Below are 26,275 nucleotides of genomic sequence, written 5' to 3'. Positions count from 1 at the left end.
CATTACCACGAGCCCGTGCTCCCCAATTAAGGTGCCACCAACCTCCTGAAACTGAGGGTTGGGATGTGGAACTGGAGACAAGTGAGAGTGGAGTTGCTGGTTGGGGGATAGAATGACGGCCAAAGATAAAAGTGCAAAAAAGTACTGAGGGGCAACGCTGTTACATCCAATGCCTGTTTCCCTGAGGTTGCGCAAGTGCTTGCACACACACACACACACACACACACACACACACACACACACACACACACACACACACACACACACACACACACACACACACACACACACACACACACACACACACACACACACACACACACACACACACACACACACACACACACAAGTAGCACCAGACATGCACTCTAACGCATGCAGTCGGCCTTGATTTTTGTTGTCCTTGATGTCCTTTTTTGTTTTTGCATTGTTGTTTTCTGTTTTCCATTGCATTTCTCTTTTTTTTGTCTTTTGTTCATCTTGGGGAACTGTGGGGTATTTTAGATGTTTGGTGGTTGGGAGCTTGGGCCAGTGGCTGATAGGTCGCTGGTTCGGGTCTCCGTTTTTTCCCCTGGTGGGAGATCTGTCGAGGGTCAAGGCGGGGCTCTTGACCCTGGTTGATCCTGTGGGTCGCTCTGGATGTTGGGAGTCGGGCGTGCGGTAGCATCACCACCCTGGATGGTTCCGACCTAGAATATGTGGACATCTATAAGTACCTAGGTGTCTGGCTAGACTGTAAACTCTCCTTCCAGACTCATATCAAACATCTCCAATCTAAAATCAAATCTAGAGTCAGCTTTCTATTCCGCAACAAAGCCTCCTTCACTCACGCCGCCAAACTTACCCAAGTAAAACTGACTATCCTACCGATCCTTGACTTCAGCAAACTGGATGCAGTTTATGTCATCTACAAAATAGCTTCCAATACTTTGTTTTGTTGCCGACTCAGCAAACTCCTTCCACCCACCACTGCGACGTTTTTTCTGAACCGTCTCAGTGCAGCTCCTTCCAATAGGGGCGCTAATTCCCAATTAAATAGCCAGATGCAGTTTATCACAGTGCCATCTGTTTTGTTACCGTTAAAGCTCCTTATACCACCCACCACTGCGACGTGTATGCTCTAGTCATTTGGCTGGCCCTTTAAGGTTCTGTGGTAAAGTATATTTGATTGTATGTTTAATACTGGGTTTACGCCAGACCCACTGGCTCACAGGTCATCTCCTTTACAAGTCCATGCTCATTGGTAATTATATATGTCATTGTTGTTGCTAATACAACCCACGCAACAGAATATAATCTCAATGTTTTAAGGGTTTATGAAAAGTTTATTTCATCTGGTTTTACATACGTCCTTTGTATTGGCAACACCCACCCAAACTAAAAGGAGAAACTAGTTTTCTCTGGTACACGGCACCCCTCCAGCAGGTGTATCTCACTGATCATCCCTAAAGCCAACACCTAATTTGGCCTCCTTTCTTTGCAGTTCTCTGCTGCCCGTGACTGGAACAAATTGCAAAAATCGCTGAAGTTGGAGACTTATCTCCCTCACCAACTTCAAACATCTGCTATCTGAGCAGCTAACCGATCGCTGCAGCTGTACATAGTCCATCGGTAAATAGCCCACGCAATTTACCTACCTCATCCCCATACTGTTTATATTTACTTACTTTTCTGCTCTTTTGCACACCAGTATCTCTACCTGCACATGACCATCTGATCATTTATCAGTCCAGTGTTAATCTGCTAAATTGTAATTATTCACCTACCTCCTCATGCCTTTTGAACACAATGTATATAGACTCTTTTTTCATTTTTCTACTGTGTTATTGACTTGTTAATTGTTTACTCCATGTGTAACTCTGTGTTGTCTGTTCACACTGCTATGCTTTATCTTGGCCAGGTCGCAGTTGTAAATGAGAACTTGTTCTCAACTAGCCTACCTTGTTAAATAAAGGTGAAAAATAAAATAAAAAAATAAATAAATGTTGGGAGTCTGTAATGGAAATGTTGAGCGGCTTCACTGGAGTTAGATTGTATGTTTTAATACTTAATAAAACAATTATAAAATGTAAAAAAACAAACCGCTGCTGAATACGACCGGTGTCAGTGAACGTAGGCAAAAAAAGGAATAGTTAGTCACGAATGCTCTAGATAACATGTTAACAGCCTAATCAGCTCTGCTAGGGCCAATCAAATCGTCCGAGTGAGGGGTTCTCATTTCTGTCTGGAAGTAGCAAGCTAGCCAACTTCATTATTCCCCATCATTTATCAGTGCAATTTGGACTGCCAAGTAGCTGAAAAATGATTTTTCTTGCTCTGTCTAGCATTAGTTGTTGATCTCGTTGTTGTTGATGTGGGAGAGAGCCTGCCCTTTTCATGGTTGTTTGATCAATTGGACTGTAAAGTTCCCAAATGTAAGAGGACTCCTGTGGTATTTATATATTTGTAGAAAATCCATTCAGGTGTATTTTATGGCCTTTGGCGAATGTGTTCCACTGATCTAAAGTCGCGCTGTTGCTACTGCCTGTAAACACACAGTCCAGTTCAAAGTGACTGATGGCAAGCCCGCGTGGCAAGAGGCCTACTGTAGCTCTGAATGGCTATGGCGCACGGTCTGCGTAGACTCCAGTCCTGGAAGAGGCAGGTGTTTTATTTACTGCAAGGTTGATTAACCGTCCAAATGCACGGTCGCTTTCCCACTCTATATCGCTCTAGAATTCTCCCAAATGCCTCACTATATGCAATTGTCCAAAATTCTAAGGATGTATTTCAAATGTGAAAATGACCATATCTAAGTTCATGCTTGTCAGAAAATGTTTTTAAAAGTGTCATATTCTTCCTGCAAGTGTATATGAACAGTTTGATGTCATGTAGTGCTGCCAGTTCCACTGTGTGTGTGTGTGTGTGTGTGTGTGTTGTGTTTGTTTGCATTTGTGCGTGTGCTTCCTTGGAGGGAGGCTTGGCATTTTAGTAGAGTGTTGATCGCTGCTTAAAATAGCCTTCTCATGGTCTCCTCTACCATACAACAGAAGCTCTCTGGGAATAATTCCCTAGCTTCCATAGCCAGGCGTGAGATCTCTCCATCGATTGTGCACAGAAACTCCGAGCTATGAGTGCGCTCAACCCTGGAGTGACTTGTCAGCAGAACCAAGTGATGTGGCTGGGCTTGTCTGTGGTGGGGGAGAGGGAGGACGTAGGGGGGGCTGTGATGATCCCTAGTTGACTAGGGAGCACCGGGGTAATTGGACTTGCAGGGAATTAATGGGAATGTAACAAAGCATTCAGCTAGTATGTGCTGGGTATTGATGAGCTTAAAGGGGATATTATCAAGACATTGCTCTTTCTTTTTTCTCTTGTTCTCAGACACAGAAAAAAAAGAAACTTCTCATACAGGATAACTAACCGTTAAGTATATTTCTGTGTCAAAAGTAAATCCATCCAACCGTTAACGGCAGAGACAACGTAGTGGGAAAGACTCTTCAACTTCTTGCACGTCGATCCCCGGTTTCGACTCCAATTTGTCTAGATTTGAACCCGCTAGGAATCAACTCCCGAGACACCGTATTTTTGGAACGAAGGAGACTGACGAGTTGCCTAGTCAGAACCATGCACTAGGTCTAATTTCTTGGCTTTTAATGTCTTGCAACTTCCGTAAAGCAGAGCCAATTATCCACGAAGAAGTAGGATATTGAGATGAGCTACATACAACACTTCGCTCTCGCACAATCACGCACAGTATTTGCACGGGTTCGCTTCACGCCGTTCACATGGTGGTCGCCAGGGCTCCAAAACTGCGGAGAAGTTGAACCTCGCGCTTACACAACTTTCCCCAGGCCTTCATAGCCTATCATCTAGTTAAACTATGACACAGAAAATAGTGTGTTTTGTGATAACTGCACTGTGATTCAAATTTGGTGAGGGGAAAAAACACATTGTTTTTAAGGTTCCTAATTTCATTTTAAACGTAATGTTTAAACGTTTACACCCCTGCTCTATACTAACTCATGCCTTGAGTAGCACTGCCTAATGGTACTGACTGAGGCACTGTGCCATATACTGTTTGCTTTTCGATCTTGGCCCTGAAATGGAGACCGTCTGTTTGATTTTGGCATCCACAGTTTCTTTCACTCCTCTCCCTCTTACTGTTTTGAAATCCCACTATTTCGGTCTGACTGTCTGTCTCTTTCTTCCCCCTCTATTCTGCTCTCCCTCCTCTTGCTTCCTCCCTCTCTGTTTCTATATCTACCACTTTTTTCTCCCCCCACCACTATTCTACTCGCTCTCACACTCTCTCTTAATATGAAGAGTGGGTCTGCATGGATTTGTGGTTAATTAGCAGCAGCACCAGACTGCCTGATGGAAGAGACACCGCCACCTCTCTCAGGAGCGGAGATTTATAGCCCCAGCCTCACTAGGATGCCAAGTGCCAAGTGTGTGTGTGTCAGAGTGATAGCGAAAGAGTCTGTCACCAGCGCATGCGTGAGCTTAACATCCGGCATCGAGGAAGCCATGTGCAGAACTGGTGAACTTAAATAGATCGCATGGAAGTAGACCCACTCCAATTTGCATACCGCCCAAACAGATCCACAGATGATGCAATCTCTATTGCACTCCACACTGCCGTTTCCCACCTGGACAAAAGGAACACCTATGTGAGAATGCTATTCATTGACTACAGCTCAGCGTTCAACACCATAGTACCCTCAAAGCTCATCACTAAGCTAAGCAACCTGGGACTAAACACCTCCCTCTGCAACTGGATCCTAGACTTCCTGACAGGCCGCCCCCAGGTGGTGAGGGTAGGTAGCAACACATCTGCCACGCTGATCCTCAACACTGGAGATCCCCAGGGGTGCGTGCTCAGTCCCCTCCTGTACTCCCTGTTCACCCACGACTGCATGGCCAGGCACAACTCCAACACAATCATTAAGTTTGCAACACAACAGTGGTAGGCCTGCTCAACGACGAGACGGCCTATAGGGAGGAGGTCAGAGACCTGGCCGGGTGGTGCCAGAATAACAAACTATCCCTCAACGTAACCAAGACTAAGGAGATGATTGTGGACTATAGGAAAAGGAGCACCGAGCACATCCCTATTCTCATCGACGGGGTTGTATTGGAGCAGGTTGAGAGCTTCAATTTCCTTGGTGTCCACATCAACAACAAAGTAGAATGGTCCAAACACACCAAGACAGTCGTGAAGAGGGCACAACAAAGCCTATTCCCCCTCAGGAAACTAAAAAGATTTGGCATAGGTCCTGAGATCCTCAAAAGGTTCTACAGCTGCAACATCGAGAGCATCCTGACCGGTTGCATCACTGCCTGGTACGGCAATTGCTCGGCATCCGATTGCAAGGTACTTCAGAGGGTAGTGCGTACGATCCAGTACATCACTGGGGCAAAGCTGCCTGCCATCCAGGACCTCTACACCAGGCGGTGTCAGAGGAAGGCCCTGAGGAAGACCCCAGCCACCCCAGTCATACACTTCTCTCTACTACTGCATGGCAAGCTGTACCGGAGTGCCATGTCTAGGACAAAAAGACTTCTCAACAGTTGTTACCCCCAAGCCATAAGACAGGTGGTTACCCAGACTATTTGCATCGTGTACCACCCCCAACCCCTATTTTACGCTGCTGCTACTCTCTGTTTATCTTATATGCATAGTTACTTTAACTGTACATTCATGTACATACTACCTCAATTGGCTCGACCAACCAGTGCTCCCGCACATTGGCTAACCAGGCTATCTGCATTGTGTCCCACCACCCTCTTTTTATGCTCCTGCTACGCTCTGTTCACCATATATGCATAGTTACTTTTATGCATTAGGGGGCGCTATTAAATTGTTTTGATGAAAAACGTTCCCGTTTTAAACAACATATTTTGTCATGAAAAGATGCTCGACTATGCATATAATTGACAGATTTGGAAAGAAAACACTCTGACATTTCCAAAACTGCAAAGATATTGTCTGTGAGTGCCACAGAACTGATGTTACAGGCGAAACCCAGATAAAAATCCAACCAGGAAGTGACGCATTTTTTAAAACCGCCTCATGCCAATGACTCCTTATATGGCTCTGAATGAGCTACAAATGAGCTTACGTTTTCCGCGTATTCCCCAAGGTGTCTACAGCATTGTGACGTCTTTTTACGCATTTCCATTGAAGAATATAGCCGTAAGGGACCATATATAGCAAGTGGTCACATGGTGTCTCCCGCAGAAAATCTTGTGTAAAATACTGAGGTAGCCATTTTTCCAATCGCTTCTTATGAGAAACCAATTGCCTCGACGGATATATTATTGAATATGTATATGTTAAAAACACCTTGAGGATGGATCCTAAACAGCGTTTGTCGTGTTTCTGTTGATATTATGGAGTTAATTTTGAAAAAAGTTCGGCGTTGTATAGGTAGCATTTTCCGCTCGATTTCTCAGCCAAGCATGATGAACAAACGGGAGCTATTTCGCCTACAAAAATAATATTTTTGGAAAAAAGGAACATTTGCTATCTACATTTACATTACATTTAAGTCATTTAGCAGACGCTCTTATCCAGAGCGACAATCTAAGCCTGACTAACAGGTGTCTGTATATAGCCTTGCTACTATTATTTTCAAATGTCTTTTTACAGTTTTTATTTTATTTCTTTACTTACCTTCACACACACACTTTTCAATACAACAGCATTTCACTGTTGTATTCGGCGCACGTGACAAATAAACTTTGATTTGATTTGAATCTAATTGGTGCATTATCGCTGATGCGACCACACTCGGGTTTTCCCTTCTGAACCGGCTTCGCTTTGTATACGGTTTTGTTTTCTTGTGTATGTGTGTGTCTCAAGTCAGATGGAACATGCGGTATAGTATCCTTACAAACAACAACCATAACCACTGCCATAAGTGAAACAACAACAACGAGCACAGAACACTATTCTGCCAACACCCTGACCCTCTTCAGCGAGAGACAGCTTTGATATCATTGGGATAAAAAAAGATGCTGAAGGGTTTTGGAAAGAGCCTGGAGGAGTTTAACACTTCTGGATCCCCATGAAACACTACTGTCTGCTTCCAAACCCTGAACCGGGCAAAAAAGAAAAGGCAGAAAGCAACCCTAGCTCTGTCGAAGGCTTTCCATGCAATGATGTGAAAGTAATGGGGTCAGAGTTCGCTTCACGAGTTGCCAAGGCATCGTTCGGCTGAGGAAAAGGGGTCAGGGGTACAGGGACGTGCGTGGATTGCCGTAGCCTCTTGTTCTGTTTCAGCTTGCTTCAGGCTAGACGGTTTGGCTCGGAGAGCCAGAAAAGCATGGCGTGTGAGAAAGTATCAACCCACGGTTCTCGAGGTATAGGAAAAGCCAAATGGATGTCCTGCTGGCAGTCAGAAAAGTGTTTTGGAGAAAACGCAAAACATCAGGCCTCATTTAGTCTCGTAGATTGAAAAACAGACCCACTGCGGTATAAGGATGTCTCCCCCAAAAATATTTCCATTCTCTGTATATCTCTCAAACGCACGCACGTGCGCGCACACACACACACACACACACACACACACACACACACACACACACACACACACACACACACACACACACACACACACACACACACACACACACACACACACACACACACACACACACACACCCCCTTTGGGCTTTAGTGTTTCTCCTGAGGCTTGTTATCTCTCAGTGTCCTTGGGATTTGAGACTATCACCAGGCAGTCCGTGCAGAGCTCCTAATAACCACCCAACACAAGGCATAAGAGAGAGTACACTTTTATCCATACAAAACAGAAAGCCCCTACCAAAACAATACAGCACAATCTGGAGATGTTCCCTCTTTCCATTACACCATGCAGAGATTCCCAGACAGTGAAAAAAAACAACTTAATGAATAAATGCAAAGAGGAGGGAATATTCCAATTCTAGTTACCCATCGGGGAAACACAGTATACATAACACTTCATTAAAATAAATAATCCCTACTGTCAATTATATAAACACACAATTATTTTCATTGTGGTTGCTATTGCAGCCAACTAATCACAATGGTTTGTAATGTCAGCTGTTTAAAGTATACAGTGTGTCCTAGTGAAGTGATTTTTTTAAGGTCAGATTTTGCCCATTTGAATATCTTAAATATAGATGTGCATTTTCAGAGATGCATCTTCCTCCTTCCGAGGAGGCCCTCTGCCGTGTCTCTCTCCCTTGGCATCGGTTCTTATTAGAAGTCACAGCTCCATAATCTGCTCTGGAACTGTCCATATATCAATAATGCTTTGATCTATGAATGTTATTATACAGGGCTTAATTTATGGGGAAGTGTGTGAGAGCAGACAATCTTATGCAAACACGCAGCTAGCATTGGCTCCCATCCGTAAGTAACTCAAATAAATCAGCTATCTCTCTCGCTCTCTCCCTCATTCTTTCTCTCTCTCTCTCTCTCTCTCTCTCTCTCTCTCTCTCTCTCTCTCTCTCTCTTCTTCTCTCCTCAAGGCATGACACGCTGGTGCGTGTGAACATTACTTCGAGAAATATAGCCCTTTTCTCCCTCGCTATCTTTCATATGCTCTCTCTCTCTCGGTGTCTGTTTTGCTCTCTCTGTCACTGTCATTCTACAGTATCTCTTTCTATCTCTGTCCCCCCCTCTCTCTCTCTCTCTCTCTCTCTCTCTCTCTCTCGCTCAGGGAGAGTGTCATCATTAGTTGTCATTCTGAAGTCAGGCAGTCAAGCATGGCCTGAGTGAGTGTGATCAGGGACAAGGAGGGGTTTAATTGTCAACTGTCTGCGATGGGAAATTAAATATCTCTTGAGAAATAATGGGAACGGATTAGGCCAGGGCCAAGGGTCAAGAGTGGCTATCCTGGCAGCCATTGACTCCATGCCGAAGCACCCTGCTGAAGAGAACTTAGTGTGTGTGTGTGTGCGCAGTTAGGTGGAGACCATGAAGCCTACATTAACACGGTTGGTTTTCTACAGCACGTGCATTCATGCAATGGCGATTTATTGATCACTTTATTGCTCACTGGTTTTGAAAGTCAAGCTATGGATTTAGAGTAAGCGTTCTATTCCATGGCTCTTTATGCACTGTGTTTAGGAGCAATTGTATTTGACAGTTAAGGATGGAGCGAGGCGTTTTGAGCGGCTGTTGACATACACCCGCAAGGCTATTAGTAAATCATACACATGAATGTTGAACTTCATACCCGACATATTCACATTTTTCACTAGTCCAGACTTCCAATGGAGAAATCACCAGTAGGGAATTGCATGTATAGGACATTCATTTGAGTAGTCGATGTCTCTGAGGAAACTTGATTTGTATATTTCCTCTACAAAGCAGATGCTCAAATGGACGATTGTAATGCTTATTTTTCATAAACTTTTACTACTATACTGAACAAAAATATAAACGCAACATGCAATCATTTCAACGATTTTACTGAGTTAAAGTTCATATAAGGAAATCAGTCAATTGAAATTCATTAGGCCCTGATCTATGGATTTCACATGACTGGGCAGGGGCACAGCAATGGGTGGGGCTGGGAGGGCATAGGCCCACCCACTGGGGAGCCAGGCCCAGCCAATCGATAATGAGTTTTTCCCCAGAAAAAGAAAATACTCCTCCCCTTCATCAGCTGTTTGCACGGTTGGTCTCAGACGATCCCGCAGGTGAAGAAGCCATATGTGAGGTTCTGGGCATGCGTGGTTACACGCAGTTGTGAGGCTGGGTGGACGTACTGTCAAATTCTCTGAAATTATGTTGGAGGTGGCTTATGGTAGAGAATATTAATAATAATTCATATTCAATTTTCTGGCAACAGCTCTGCAATCGTGACGATTGCACGCTCCCTCAACTTGAGACATCTGTGGCATTGTGTTGTGTGACAAAGGTGGACCTGTATAATGATCATGCTGTTTAATCAGCTTACTGATATGCCACACCTTTCAGGTGGATGGATTATATTGGCAAGGGATAACGGTTAGGGCTGTAAACAAATTTGTGCACAACATTTTAGAAAAATAAGCTTTTTGTGGGATCTTTTATTTCAGCTTATGAATACATGGGACCAACACTTTACAGGTTTATATTGTCTTCAGTTATACGTATGCTGCTACTACTACTACTACTACTACTACAACAACAACAATAAACCGATATGCATGTGTGTCAGACTGTATTGGAACCAGGGTCTCCTGTGTGCCACAAGACTAGGCATTCTAATGCAAATCTTCAGGTCTCGTGCAAGTTTACTAATCACGTGAGTGTGGTTCACGGAAGCACCTCAGTTAAACAAAGCACCAGGTTTACATGTGGTCTAACAATATGTCTTTGTCTGTGTTCTTCCAGATCCATGACTGTGGGGACAATGAGGGGACCCAGGCCAGCCTAAGCTGTGGTGGACCAACCAGAGGCTTCAGGAGAGGAAGGGGATAATGCCATTGGAGTCATGAACATACCCTGCTGTCCATGTAACACCAGACAGCTCTGACACACTCCTCCTCAGTGCTCTCTCTACCTCCCCTTTTCCCCCCTTTCCCCAAAACAGAATCTCTGAACACGTATAGACTGACAGTATCTCTTGCCACAAAATTGACTTAGTTTTCCTAAAAAGCTATATCTGGATTCCAAGGACTGGGATTTCTATTTGGAATAAGGAGTTTAGTTGAGGACGGAACATTGTGTGTAAAATTATCGGAATTCCCCCTGCCAGTCCACCATTCTCGTTTTTCCCTGTGAGTCCCAGAGGCACCAACCAATGGAGAGACGGAGAAGAGAGACCGGATAAAACAGCAGAGAAATAGAGCAAATCCAGTTAGAACTGCTGAATTGGCAGGGTTGGAATCTGGAATTGGGTCCTGTGAGGGTTTTGCTTCTCCCACACTTTTCCCAGCCTAGAGAACTCTCCTTAGCGAGTACCAGACATAACAACCATTATTTACACTTAAAAAAAAAAAAAAAAAAACGACAACAACAGCTGCAACTACGCTAGGCCGAGCTACGTCCCTGTGTGGAGGATTTGAACCAATAGGAAGACGATCGGGATTTAGGATTGGGATCACAACCATGACGAGGGGGTTGAGGTTTCCCGCGTGGCCCCTGGCGTTCCTCAGTCTGCTGGTGACGACCCGGGCACTGGAGTTCGGCGGGGCCCCCGGCCAGTGGGCCCGCTACGGGCGTTGGGAGGCAGGCTCGGTGGGCGAGCTGAGCTTCAGTCTGAAGACCAATATCAGCAAGGCCCTGGTGCTCTACCTGGACGACGGCGGAAACTGCGACTTCATGGAGCTGCTGATCGCCGGCGGGCGCCTCCAGCTGCGCTTCGCCATCCACTGCGCTGAACCCGCCACCTTACACATGGAAACCCGGGTCAACGACGACCGCTGGCACATGGTGCTCCTCACACGCAACTTCCGCGAGACCCTGCTCATGGTGGACGGCGAGACCAAGGTGGCGGAGGTCAAGTCCAAGCGGAAGGAGATGGCGGTGGTCAGTGACCTGTTTGTGGGCGGCATCCCGCCCGACGTGCGCCTCTCAGCCCTTACGTCCAGCACGGTGAAGTACGAGCCCCCATTCCTGGGCCTGATCTCCAACCTGAAGGTGGGTGAGATGCCCCCTACCCTGCTCAACAGCCAGGGCATCCAGAGTGACCTGGAGTATCTGTGCACCAAGCAGAACCCCTGCTTCAACGGAGGCTTCTGCTCCATCCAGTATGGCGAGGTGCACTGTGACTGCACACACACCCGCTACAAGGGAAAGTACTGCAAGGAAGGTGAGAACATGACCTGGCTGACTAGCTAATACCAGTTGTTTCGAATGCTCCTTTTTAGCATGGTTCCAGCAACTGTGGTGAATGCATAACCGGGACATCTCAGTCCATGTTGGTTTGGCTCGGCTCAGTACTAGGAAAAAACCCTTAGCATAATATAGGTAATATAAGAGGCAAGCTTGCTAACATAGTGTACTGTCATCCTCTTCTTCAAAGCAGTGCAAAGCAAGCAAGCCCCCAGTGCTAATGTGTATGTATTATTCTAATGTAGAATTACCTTTGACCTTTGGAAGGAACCCATACTACACTCATAGAAAAAAGGATTCTAAAGTTTTTTGGGGCTTTCTCCATAGGAGAATCCTCTGTGGAAAGGGTTCTAAATGGAATCCAAATAGGTTCTATCTGGAACCAAAAAGGTTTATTCAAAGGGTTCTCATTTACATTTTAGTCATTTAGCAGACACTCTTATACAGTTAGGTGTGACAACTACATAAAACAGGCATAGAAAGTACATTTTACCAGTAGAGTCAGAGAAGGGGGGAGGGGTCAACGCAGGTGCTGGTTTGGTTTTATAAAAATGTAATTGGGGGGTGGGGGTCGAGGTGAGGAGGATTATTTAAGAAACTGATTGAAAAGGTAGAATTTCAGATGTTTTCGGAAGATGGGCAGGGACTCTGCTGTCCTAGCTTCAGGGGGAAGCAGATTCCACCAATGGGGTGCCAGGAGAGAGAAGAGCTTGGACTGGGCTGAGCGTGAGCTGCCCTCCCGTAGGGGGGGCAAAGAGCAAAGTTCCCTCAAATTGTTTTCATTACTGAGCAAATATCAGGTCTGCTGAGCGCAAATTCTATGAAACTTCCAGCACGTGTTTATCATAATCACTGAGGCTGGACCCGCTTTAATTTAGTTTTAACAGTGGTCAAGTAGGCTACTCTGACTACTACCGTCAAAAGCAATGGAGAAAATGCATCCCATAACATTTTAACATGGAAATAGCTGTTCTATCATTCAGTCTATTGAAGCAGCCAATGTGTGGTGTTCAGTGTAGCCTACATTTCATTAGACTTTTGAAAAAAGCATGCAGGGGTTGATATTAACCTGTTTATCCACTGATGGAGGTGACTGAAAATGTTGTTTGATGCAAGAAACCACTTTCAAAATAAAATGCATCATTATTCCCATACCATTATTACAGAGAATCAGACAAATTATGCGACCCTCTGCCTATTGGCTACTTAGGTTATTGAAGCCTGTCTCAAAATACAACACTGCCCCTTTAAGACAAAAAAAAAACACTCTTTACCTGACTTGTCTTCCAAAGATGTCTAGAAATGCACGTTTTGTGCTTTTCTAGGAAACAATCACTCCCCCGTTGCTGACTACAAATGATCAATAAAGGTCCTAATAACTCATTAACTAGCAAAGGATATGAACACATGTACAAATGTGCACGTCTCTACATTTAGCTCTCGCTTTGAACTCTAAACAAGTTAATAAACAGATCACTGACCATTTCGAATCCCACCGTACCTTCTCCGCTGTGCAATCTGGTTTCCGAGCTGGTCACGGGTGCATCACAGCCACGCTCAATGTACTAAACGATATCATAACCGCCATCGATAAAAGTAAGTACTGTGCAACCGTATTTATCGACCTGGCCAAGGCTTTCAACTCTGTCAATCACCACATTCTTATCGGCAGACTCAATAGTCTTGGTTTCTCAAATGACTGCCTCGCCTGGTTCACCAACTACTTCTCCGACAGAGTCCAGCGTGTCAAATCGGAGGGCCTGTTGTCCGGACATCTGGAAGTCTCTATGGGGGTACCACATGATTCTCGGGCCGACTCTTTTCTCTGTGTATATATCAATGATGTCGCTCTTGCTGCGGGTGATTCCCTGTTCCACCTCTACGCAGACGACACCATTCTGTATACATCTGGCCCTTTGGATACTGTATTAACTAACCTCCAAACGAGCTTCGATGCCATACAACACTCCTTCCGTGGCCTCCAACTGCTCTTAAACGCAAGTAAAACCAAATGCATGCTTTTCAACTGCACCCGCCCGTCCGACTAGAATCACTACCCTGGATGGTTCTGACCTAGAATATGTGGACAACTACAAATACATAGGTGTCTGGCTAGACTATAAACTCTCCTTCCAGACTTATATTAAACATCTCCAATCCAAAATCAAATCTAGAATCGGCTTTCTGTTTCGCAACAAAGCCTCCTTCACTCACATCGCCAAACTTACCCTAGTAAAATTGCTTATCCTACCAAATCCTCGACTTTGGCGATGTCATCTACAAAATAGCTTCCAATACTCTACTCAGACTGCATCCAGTTTGCTATCACGGTGCCATCCGTTTTGTTATCAAAGCCCCTTATACCACCCACCACTGCGATCTGTATGCTCTAGTCGGCTGGCCCTCACTACATATTCGTCGCCATTCCCACTGGCTCCAGGTCATCTATAAGTCTATGCTAGGTAAGGCTCCGCCTTATCTCAGCTCACTGGTCACGATAACAAAACCTACCATTAGCACGCGCTCCAGCAGGTATATCTCACTGGTCATCCTCTAAGCCAACACCTCCTTTGGTCGCCTTTCCTTCCAGTTCTCTGCTGCCAGTGACTGGAATGAATTGCAAAAATTGCTGATGCTGGAGACTTATTTTTCCCTCACTAACTTTAAACATCATCTGAGCAGCTAACCAATGGCTGCAGCTGTACATAGCCCATCTGTAAGTAGCCCACCCAATCTACCTGCTTCATCCCCATATGGTTTTATGTACTTTTCTGCTCTTTTGCACACCAGTATCTCTACTTGCACATCATCATCTGCTCATTTATCACTCCAGTGTTAATCTGCTAAATTGTAATTAATTCGCTACTATGGCCTATTTATTGCCTACCTCCTCATGGCATTTGCACTCACTGTACATTGTGTCGCTTTGCTTTATCTTGGCCAGGTCGCAGTTGTAAATGAGAACTTGTTCTCAACTAGCTTACCTGGTTAAATAAAGGTGAAATAAAAATGTATAAAATTTAAAAAACAAGCGCGACCGCTCATGCTGTAAACACAGTCCAGTTCAAAGTGAATTGCACAGATCTGTATATGGAGATGGTGTATTTGCATATAGGCCTGCTGTAGCTCTGATTGGTTATGGCGCACTGGTCTGTGGAGAGTCCAGGCCCGAGTCATACATGTCAATGCAATAGAATCTTAATCCGATGCGTTCTGCCTACAACAAAATCACTTGCATAGTTAGTTTTGCCTACTAAGTCTTGCATAGTTTGTTTTGGTATTTTGCATTAAATATTGTGGGTTGATTTGATCACAATTCCCACAGTAAAGGGAAACGTTGATAGCATCAACTAACGGGGAAAACTCTGAACTTCACTCTACTTTCTAATCTCGTGCTTTTCTGCCCACACTGATATTTATAATGCGCGGCAGTCCCAGGGGAGCTCCGCCCCAGTGCACAGCTTTGAGGGAACATTGGCCAAGAGACCTGAGGTAGCAGAACAGAGTTCTCGGGTTGGGGTGTACCTCCAGGCTCTGATCAGGCCCTACACCCAAACAAGGGCACTGCGTTCATCCACCTCTGGCCTGTGCTCGCCTCCCTACCACTGAGGAAGTACAGTTCCCGCTCAGCGCAGTCAAAACTGTTCGCTGCTCTGGCCCCCCAATGGTGGAACAAACTCCCTCACGACGCCAGGACAGCGGAGTCAATCACCACCTTCCGGAGACACCTGAAACCCCACCTCTTTAAGGAATACCTAGGATAGGATAAAGTAATCCTTCTCACCCCCCCTCCCCCTTAAAAGATTTAGATGCACTATTGTAAAGTGGCTGTTCCACTGGATGTCATAAGGTGAATGCACCAATTTGTAAGTCGCTCTGGATAAGAGCGTCTGCTAAATGACTTAAATGGGTGTAGGGTTTGAGCATGAATGCTTGTAGTGGATGCAAGCTTCGACTGTAAGCCAGTGGAGTGAGTGGAGGAGCGGGGTGACATGAGAGAACTTGGGAAGGTTGAGAACCAGGTGTGCTGCAGTGTTCTGGATAAGTTGCAGGGGTTTGATGGCACAAGCGCGGAGCCCAGCTAGCAGTGTGTTGCAGTAGTCCAGAAGGGAGAGGACAAGTACCTGGATTAGGACCTGTGCCGTTTGCTGTCTAAGGTATTGTCATAGTCAGATGTTGTAGAGCATGAACCTGCAGGAGCGAGTCACTGCTTTGAAGTTTGCAGAGAACGACAGGGTGTTGTCCAGGGTCACGACAAGGTTCTTTGCGCTCTGTGAGGGCGACCCTGTGGAGTTGTCAACCGTGATGGAGAGGTCTTTGAGCGGGCAGGCCTTCCCCGGGAGGAAGAGCAGAGCCGTCTTGTTGAGCTTGAGGTGGTGGGCCGCCATTCACGTTGAGATATCTGCCAGGCATGCAGAGATGCGTGTAGCCACCTGGGTGTCAGAAGGGGGGAAAGAGAAAAGTAGTTGAGTGTCATCTGCATAGCAATGATAGGAGAGACCATGTGTGGATATGACGGAGCCAAGTGACTTGGTGTACAGAGAGAAGAGGATGGGGCCTAGAACCGAGCCCTCGGGGACACCAATAGCGAGAGTACATACACAGATCCTCTCCACGTCACCTGGTAGGGGCATCCTTTGCTCACAGCCGAAGAACCCTTTTAGGTTCTATACACTGTAGCACCTTTCTAAGAGTGGAAGCTAGTGACTCACACTTTGAGAGCAGGCCCGTGTGTGATGTCTATATTGTGGGAGAATGTATTGTGGAATATAGGCCATTCTTCTCTTGGCACAGACAGAGATGGGTGTGATAAATGAACAGAAACAGATGGAATGGAGATTCTCATCCTTTTGTTCTCTGGAGAAGGAGGTCGGGGAAACATGGTGCAGGTGCACGATACAGGCTGTTGCAGCTATTTCTCTGTCAAAGTTCCCATCGTTTAACTGATAAAGGATACAGGGTTGTTTTGTAGCATTTGATTTAGTCATTTTACTGGGAAAAAAAAGTTAGGTATATTTTTGGGGCAATTTATGCTTCATTTGATAGAGGAGATATGGTGGGAAAGAGCTTTTGCTGAAATAGCAGTGGGCCAGATTTGAACCCATGCTGCAGCGGTCCATGTGTTCCAGGGGCAACGGTTTAGACTGTGAGACCACTGAAGGCCACAAGATCAGAAATGTTTTTGATGTTGGTGTTGTAATGTAATATTTGCGATTAGTAAAGCTATGCATGTTAACATGGCGGGATGTAAGAAGCAAAGGTAAATGTTTACACGTAGCCCCCTTTTCCCTCTCTCGCTTACCCTGTCTCTCCATTGCTTCTCTCTTCCTCCATCCCCCAAATGTAATTTCTCCCCCTCTGTTGCTCTCTGCACTCACCGCCATTTGCTTTTGGAATCTGTTCCTCTCCTGTCAGCTTATGTCAAACTCTGTTGACTGTAAATCTCTGCCGCTCCTATCTCTGACACATCTCATCACCTGAATAATCTGTGTTTTCCCTCTCCTCTGTTTCTCTTCTCTGTTATTTCTCTCTCTCTCTGTTCATCCTGCAGCGATTCCTCTACCCACCTGGTATCTCTTCTCTCTCTTCAAGCTATCTCTGCTCTCCATCTCTCTCACCCCCACCCCTTCCGCCTTTCTCACTCACTCATTCTCTCACTCCCACCACTTATCTTTTCCTCACCTTTACCCGCGGTCAGCATTTCCAGACCCCCCCCCATTCCCCTATCTCGCTCTCTGTCTCACTACCTCTCTCCCTCAGTCCGCCGCTCCCTTGCGCTCCCTTGCACCACTTATCTACCTCTCCCTTCACCCTGTCTGTATCTCCGCCTCTTCTTTCTTGCTCTGTTTCTCATTCTGTATGCATCCGTCTGTGTCGTTGGCATTTGTACAACTTTCTTTGTTCGTTTGCATTTCCAAACAGAAGTGTTTTTATATATATATATATATATATGTGTGTGTAGCTATTTCACTACTAACACTGAACAAGCCTGAATTTCCCCACTGTTCTTGACATTATTATTATATTCAGAAAGCTAACTGCTATAATCAATGGGGCACAGAACACCTCCAATGTACAATATGATGAAATGCCCTGTAATTTGGGAGATCAGGTAAACTGTAGCCGATGCATGTGTTAACCAGATTTTTTGGGGGGTATAAGTTTATCAGAGATGAGCTTCACCAGAGATGATGCATTGGATGTTTCAAGTAATGAGGATGTGGCAACTGCATCAAAAATACATCTAGTCTGTGCGGCCGCTGAAGTTGTCATTTTTTGGAGATCTGAAGTAGGGCTACATGAAAGTCAGCATGTAGGCTGTCATTAATATTATAGTAGTAGTCCAGCAAATCAAAGTCATCAAAATGTGCAGGTTTTCACTCTCCGATCACAATGTGTTTGATGAACCGTTAGTGTTTGTGTGGAATTGACCAACCTCATAAGCACACACACACAAAGACCCACTTTTTCATCTCTTGCTAGAGGAGGGCTCTGTCTTTGCTGTTTGCTAGGACCTCGACAATTCCAAATGCAACCACTGCTGGTCTGGTCTGGGCACTGGTCCGACAGTCCCCGCTCCCTCTCTTCCCCCTTAACCTCTATCAGTTTTTCTATTTCTCCATCCCTTTCATTTCTCTCTCTCTCTCTCTCTCTCTCTCTCTCTCTCTCTCTCTCTCTCTCTCTCTCTCTCTCTCTCTCTCTCTCTCTCTCTCTCTCTCTCTCTCTCTCTCTCTCTCTCTCTCTCTCTCTCTCTCTCTCTCTGTGCTCTGTGCTCTGTGTTAGATTGCTTGTGTGTGGTTGCTGAGAGCAGATACAGCCTGGCTCTTGGCTAAATTGAGAGCAGAATACCAATGTGATGCCACTGTGACTGCAGGAAACATTTGTCCTTTTGAAATAGAGTGAGGAAAAAGAGATGGGGTAGAGACGGAGATAGAGGACGGGAGGGAGGGAGAGGGAGAGGGAGAGGGAGAGGGAGGGGGAGAGGGAGAGGGAGAGGGAGAGAGAGATTCATTGTGTCTGTGTTCATTTATTTCAGAGCTGTTCTTTGGTTTGAGCAATGTAAATTGGGTCATTATTCCTTAGCGCCAGGGCAGTTGTGTATTTGTTCCTTTTATCTAACACGCTGGTGAAAATGTAAAGGTCTCTCTTTCCCTCTTTTTAGTTGGTGTAAGACATCTAATGGCTTTCCTAACCAAGGCAATTTCTGGCTGTGTTAGTTCGGCTGTGAAAATAAGCCATGTCAATGAACTGCTTCCAGAGTTTGTTTTATTTCTTTTTAAAAATTGAACCTTTATTTACTATTGGGTAGTGAAGGGAATTTAACAGAAATACAGAAGGAAACGTGTCAACACACTTGTATCTTCCCATAGGTTCATATGTTCACACTTCAACAGATGGAAAACGCAGTAAAAAGGTTAACATTTCCTGAAGAAGATATAAAGTTGATTGATTTTGTGTTGTGCTATATTTTTCTCCAGTCAGCTAATGATCAAGAATATGTGTCGGAATAGAAAAAACGAATCGACCTATAACAAAAGTTCACGTTTCAGAAAGTTTATTGAGCGGGAGAATGGAGAAAAGGGGGTGGTTGGCTCTGCTGCCATCACCAACAGTCCCATTGGTACCTTAGAACTGTGCTATTATTTCCCTCTTCCTTCCTGTCAGTGCATCTTACTTGAGCTCCAGGTCTGGAAGCCGCCGAGCTTTGATGTAGTTGTCAGAAGATACCAGAAAGAATGTGGGCTGACACAAAGAAATGGCTTTCAAGTCGGAGAGAAGGAATGGAACGAAGAAGGAAAAGCATTTTGATACTCATAAAACCATATAATACTCTTACATGTAATACGTTCTGTTTCTAGCGCGCACGCACGTTCATTGCCCTTCCTGGTAACCAATGATTTTCCGGCGTTTCGAGCATCGGGGAGGTTCTAATTTAAAAGGGGCTGCGTGTCACCTGTACGGGCTGTTGTTTTTATAATTGATGATGACCCTGGCCTTTCTCCAGTATCACCCCCATCGGCAGCGCCAGCTCTTTGGAGTCCTCACTCTCACTACGGTTATTAGAGGTTAAATGAGCTATGGCAAAATGGCCGCCCCGATATTAATACCTTCCCTCCATTTCCCATAACTGACCTAGAGAAAGAAAGAAGCGTACTATGTATAGGCCCTTAGCTATAGTGGAGGGAGAGCCTGCTAGATATTGTAATATCACCGCCTGGTACGGCAACTGCTCCGCCCTCAACCGTAAGGCTCTCCAGAGGGTAGTGAGGTCTGCACAACGCATCACCGGGGGCAAACTACCTGCCCTCCAGGACACCTACTGTCATGTTTTGTCTTAGAATTGTCTTGTCATTTTGCTTTTCCCTCTGTTCATTTTCCCCCTGCTGGTCTTTTTAGGTTCGTTCCCCTTTTTCTCTCTCCCTTCCTCTCTCTCTTCTCTCTATCGTTCCGTTCCTGCTCCCAGCTGTTCCTATTCCCCTAATCAATCATTTAGTCTTCCCACACCTGTTCCTTATCTTTTCCCCTGATTAGAGTCCCTATTTCTTCCCTTGTTTTCCGTTCCTGTCCTGTCGGATCCTTGTCTATTGTTCACCGTGCTGTGTCTGTGTATCGCCCTGTCGTGTCGTGTTTCCCTCAGATGCTGCGTGGAGAGCAGGTGTCTGAGTCTGCTAGGTTCAAGTGCCTTCCCGAGGCAACCTGCAGTTCTTGATCGAGTCTCCAGTCTGTTCTCGTCATTACGAGTGGAATTATGTCTTATGTTTGTAGAATTACTTTACTGGATTAAAGACTCTGTTTTCGCCAAGTCGCTTTTGGGTCCTCATTCACCTGCATGACACCTACACCACCCGATGTTACAGGAAGGCCACTGGTCACGATGGCAACACCCATCCGTAGCACGCGCTCCAGCAGGTGTATCTCATTGATCATCCCTAAAGCCAACACCTCATTCGGCCGCCTTTCGTTCCAGTACTCTGCTGCCTGTGACTGAAACGAATTGCAAAAATCGCTGAAGTTGGAGACTTATCTCCCTCACCAACTTCAAACATCAGCTAGCTGAGCAGCTAACCGATCGCTGCAGCTGTACATAATCTATTTGTAAATAGCACACCCATTTTCACCTACCTCATCCCCACAGTTTTTATTTATTTACTTTTCTGCTCTTTTGCACACCAATATCTCTACCTGTACATGATCATCTGATCATTTATCACTCCAGTGTTAATCTGCAATATTGTAATTATTCGCCTACCTCCTCATGCCTTTTGCACACATTGTATATAGACTCCCCTTTTTTCTCTGTGTTATTGACTTGTTAATTGTTTACTCCATGTGTAACTCTGTGTTGTCTGTTCACACTGCTATGCTTTATCTTGGCCAGGTCGCAGTTGCAAATGAGAACCTGTTCTCAACTAGCCTACCTGGTTAAATAAAGGTGAAATAAAAAAATAAATAAATAAAATAAAGATCATCAAGGACATCAACCACCCGAACCACTGCCTGTTCACCCCGCTATCATCCAGAAGGCGAGGTCAGTACAGGTGCATCAAAGCTGGGACCGAGAGACTGAAAAACAGCTTCTATCTCAAGGCCATCAGACTGTTAAACAGCCACCACTAACATTGAGTGGCTGCTGCCAACACACTGTCATTGACACTGACCCAACTCCAGCCACTTTAATAATGGGAATTGATGGGAAATTATGTAAATATATCACTAGCCACTTTAAACAATGCTACCTTATATAATGTTACTTACCCTACATTATTCATCTCATATGCATACGTATATACTGTACTCTACATCACCGACTGCATCCTTATGTAATACATGTATCACTAGCCACTTTAACTATGCCACTTTGTTTACTTTGTCTACATACTCATCTCATATGTATATACTGTACTCGATACCATCTACTGTATGCTGCTCTGTACCATCACTCATTCATATATCCTTATGTACATATTCTTTATCCCCTTACACTGTGTATAAGACAGTAGTTTTGGAATTGTTAGTTAGATTACTTGTTGGTTATCACTGCATTGTCGGAACTAGAAGCACAAGCATTTCGCTACACTCGCATTAACATCTGCTAACCATGTGTATGTGACAAATAAAATTTGATTTGAATACATATATTGACCCCCCCACACACACACACACACACTTATCAGAAGATGATCGGGATAATTAAATCATCATTAAATCTGCCATTTGTTTCCTCAGTCAATGATAATGTGGAATGTGGTATCTGTTTAAGACGCAGGATCCATAGACGGCCAGGCCGGTTGTGTCACATTTCAAGGTTTGTTCGCTCGATAATCAAAGGGTGTTGCTGTAATTGCAAAATGTGAAATCCTATTTGTTGTCTGCTGAAGTGAGGCAGATTATGGCCTTGCATTAAGTGCCTGTGCGTTGTCAGAGTGGGGGAAAGGAAGTGTCTGGGGGATTATTGTGCAATTTCCATCGATGTCATTAGCATTATGTTTATAGATTCATGGTCAAATGCAAATTGGCAGGAGATGAGCTATATTTACCATCTTATTAAGTCAAAAAGGAAATACTGTGAGTTGAGAAGTTTTTGTGCAAACAATATTGGAGGATATACAAAAAAAAAGGGAGAGTGGGATAAATTGAGACTTTTCTTTTAACATTCCGCATCACTACGTCAAAGGGAAATGTAGTGTTCTTTCCAACAAAGATAATGTGCATACATATTCTTCAGGATGTCGGGTATCAACTGGGAAGAATCAGAATTCATCTCAACATAACAGTTTTTTGAAAACGTAGCTTGCCCAAAAGAATATGGGGTAAATTGAGATCAGGGATGGGTTAGAGTAAGAGTGGGTTGTGGTGTCCTGTGACCGTGGGCGAGGGTGCTGATAGGTCAAATCTTAAATGTATGCCTACATTCGGATCTACTCTAGATCTCTCTGTTCAATAGCACCTCAGTTGCCTGACGTCTCAAACTGAATTATTCCGCTGCTCTATCATTCGCTACATACCTCAGTCTGAGACTGCCATCCTTCAAGTTATTTGTGGTGACTTCAAAATGAGGGGTGTTTGCACAAAGAAAAGTCAACAGCGATTGGATCATCTGTAACCAATCAGATTATCAGCCGGTGACACATTTTTTTTTCTCCAAGAATTACGCTTTGGCCTAGCACATCAGTGTCTGGGGCCAATCAGAAGGTCTAGAATGATTTTCAATTCTAGAACTCATCGGAGAGGTGCTCCGGTTCAGACTCACTTCAGAGAAGAAACTGACGTCCGTGGGCGTTGGCGTAGCGTTTGGCCGGAGCAAGAGTCTGAGTAGCCAGTCAACCTTGCTGCTGCATCGAATGGACTTCTTCTCTTCTCTCCAGAACCTCAAGGGGGGCTTTAGATCATTGCTTGTTTTCACGTCTGTACACACAGGGCTTGATGATGTCTGCTCAGTGCATTTTCATTGTTACAATCTTGAGTTCATATATGCATGGAACATTGTACAAATACTAAGCATATTATGCGTAACACTGACTAAATGTAATCATGGTTTGTATGGAGTATGGTGGCCACAGGCTCAACATACCCCAAGGCAAACATTTAGGTATAGGACCTCATATTGTAGCTTATGGAGACCCCTACTGATGTAAAACGTAATAAAACATAAAAATGAAATGATCTACTTTGGTTTAGATCCAAGCATCACGAAACCTATAACACCATAAATTCATTTTGTGAAAAATTGCTTTTTGGACCCATCTTGCGTATCACTTTTTCCATGTAGTTTCTTCCTCCACAGACTCCATTAAATTATATCCTCTTCCTAAGTATTTGGACACACAACTCATTGTGTCTATGGTTTCCTAGAAACAAGGGTTGGCTCAACTCTTTCAACTTATCACACTCATCCCTAGACCAGAGCAATGTGTAGGGATGAGTATATAACTATAGCAATGTGTAGTTTCTAATTGCCCCATATCTTCAAAGAAAACATCAATGACATCTTAAACAACAGGAGGACAATTCCATTTCCACTTGACTAAAACATCCTCACAGTAAAGCCAAAAAATGTAGTCCAAATCGCAGTAAATTCCAATATCCAGCCCATTCTCCAGCTGTATAGCTCTAACACAATCCAGAGGAGGCAGGTTGAGACAGCAGGCGGGAGGCCCTACTCCAGTTGGCAAGCTTTGTAGTAGGGAATCAAAAACAGCATCTTCGCTTGTTCACACTCAATTCGGTCTCATCACTTTCAACATACGGCAGGACTTGGGTCCCTGAGGAGCCCTGGGGGTAACAGCCACGGCCCATGCGCATCGGGGAGGCCAACCCCTTTTACCATGCTGCCACAACCTGGAGTTAGCGGTATAGCAGCCACGCAGCATGTCGGCAGAATAAACCGTTCATGCTTGTTACAAAAAAAACACTGCTTCTGTTAGCTTTCGGGAATCTGTTTTTGAAATGATATGGAAGAGATACTGATTTATTTGAATGGCTAGTTGTACACATATTGATGCACAGTGTATTAAGCTGCATTTTAGGAGTGCAAAGGGCACACTAACCCTACAGTAGCTGTGACCACCCACAACTTTCAACTACTTATGAAAATGGGCCTGTACTCATATTTACCCTCTACTGTACTTGAAACGCAGCACTGAAAATGCAAAATAGAGCCTAATAATCCAGAATTCAAACGAATATCTCTGCTGTTGTTCCAAATTTGGCCCAGGTGGCGAGGGAATAGGAGGCGAGGGGGTCTCCATGGAAATATGGCGAGGGACAGAGGTAAAAAAAAAAAAATGAGGACGTTGAGACTCATACATCACTGTAATAATTGCGCTTTACCCCCACCAGCAACGGCAGGAAGCCCTCGTCGAATGATTGATGAACTCCCAATTAACTTGTCCTGTATACATAAATAAATGTGTCGCTAATGAGCAGGGATTCAGACCTCTATCCTGCATAGCAGCCAGACAGGAGCTAGATGCTCCCTAATAACCTTATCACCATTGTCAGCCATCTCCTTCCTTGTCTTTTGTCTCTGACGGGAACGAGGCTCTGGCTAAAATGAGAATCCCACTGTCCGATTTCCCCAGAGCCAGTTAGATAATGTCTAATGAAGTCCTATGTCTGACCTTCCATTCCGCCCACTCTCAGATGGTGAAGTCTCTTTCGGCTCTGTCTGGTTGCTGGGATCTGGGATGCGTTACATAACGGTGTATTTACTACAGTAGGAATAGGACGTTGGTTGGGCGGGTGCAGTTGTGTTGACTGCTTGGAGCTCTGGGCTCTGTTTTGTGTATTAGCATGCAGCGGTGGCGGTTATCTCTTAGCGTCGTCATCGTCTCATAGACTTCAGGGGGATTATCCTCCCCCCGTTCTCCTCTACAATCCCACAATCCCCAGATCTCTGTTCACGTGTGGTTATAGCCAGGGGAGCCCCGCCACGACAAGAGCCCACACCGAAAGGTGCCGCTTGTGACCCGCTGTTTAATTAAAAGGATGAGCGATGCTCCTCTGCCACCCGCGACCTTCTTCCCCACAGAGGGGTGCCGCTGAGCTGGCTTTGCCCTGCCGAAGCTCACCCTCGGGCAGGAAAGCAATCGCACACATCCAGGGAGTCTGCGGGGAGAGTGGAGCGGATCAGGCCGGATATCCTGCTCATTCCAGAGGAAAGGAGTATGCGACTAGATGGAGAGGATGAACAACCCTGCAATGCTGTTCTCTGCACCTTTTTTCCCTCTCCGTATCTATATTTTTTCTCCTTTCTCTCTCCATCTTCATCTCCTCTCCTCTGCCTCCACAGCTCATGCATTTTTCCTCTCCCCTGGACAGAGAGATGGAGACCGACTCCTCTCCTGCTTGGCCTCCTGATAGATTCCCAACGTCCTCAAACAGACGGGAATGTGAAAGCCCTGTTCTGTGGAGGTGCAATGCTTTGATCAAGGCCTGCGCGGTTGATTCTCTATACGCTTTATCTCTTTTTCTGTAGCCTCTTGTTCTTCACTCTGTGTGATTGCTGTCTCTGCTGATTCTCTCTCTCTCTCCGCCAATCCCAGCCTCGTAACATTCCCAAAGCGTATCCCATGAAAACGTCTCCAGATGAGAGACTGGTTTAATTCTCCTAATCCCCTAATTCCCCTCCTCTTATTCGCACCGTCTGAATACATTTATGCAGGTATCTTCTCCTTTTTTTCCCCGACACACGAAGCATTAATAGATTAAAACGCAAGGTTAAGTTGCCCGACTCGAACGCGGCATCTTCATGTGCACTTAGGTGTATGTTTTTGACTCGTAAGTCTTTCCCGCGCTTGTCTGACAAAGGCAGCGCTCAGGCAACCGAAGCGCAAGTGTTGATGTAATGTTTCCAACCAGCTGCCTTGCTCCTCTCCCAGATGAGCTGTTACCTCCTTTTTTATGCCCAGAGCCAGAATGGCTGTGCACAAGCAATTAAAGCAGCCCTCTTTCCCCACTGTCAGTCTGCGAATGGGT

General features: G+C 45.1%; 1 protein-coding gene across 9 annotated transcripts in view; it reads left to right on the top strand.

Moving 5' to 3' along the window:
- LOC124008799 (neurexin-2-like) overlaps positions 1 to 26,275 on the top strand; it is a 1,096,959-nt gene that overhangs the window by 92,684 nt on the left and 978,000 nt on the right. For all 9 annotated transcript variants that reach the window (XM_046320364.1, XM_046320362.1, XM_046320358.1 and 6 more), the window contains exon 2: positions 10,355 to 11,774. In XM_046320364.1, the coding sequence (XP_046176320.1) occupies positions 11,072 to 11,774 (703 nt within the window). In that variant the 5' untranslated portion in view covers positions 10,355 to 11,071. The remainder of the gene's footprint in view (positions 1 to 10,354; positions 11,775 to 26,275) is intronic.

Source organism: Oncorhynchus gorbuscha, linkage group LG21 (assembly GCF_021184085.1).
Source record: "Oncorhynchus gorbuscha isolate QuinsamMale2020 ecotype Even-year linkage group LG21, OgorEven_v1.0, whole genome shotgun sequence".
NCBI classification, from domain to species: Eukaryota; Metazoa; Chordata; class Actinopteri; order Salmoniformes; family Salmonidae; genus Oncorhynchus; species Oncorhynchus gorbuscha.
Note: the sequence above shows the minus strand (reverse complement) of the source record. Positions and strands in the feature narration are given on the sequence as shown.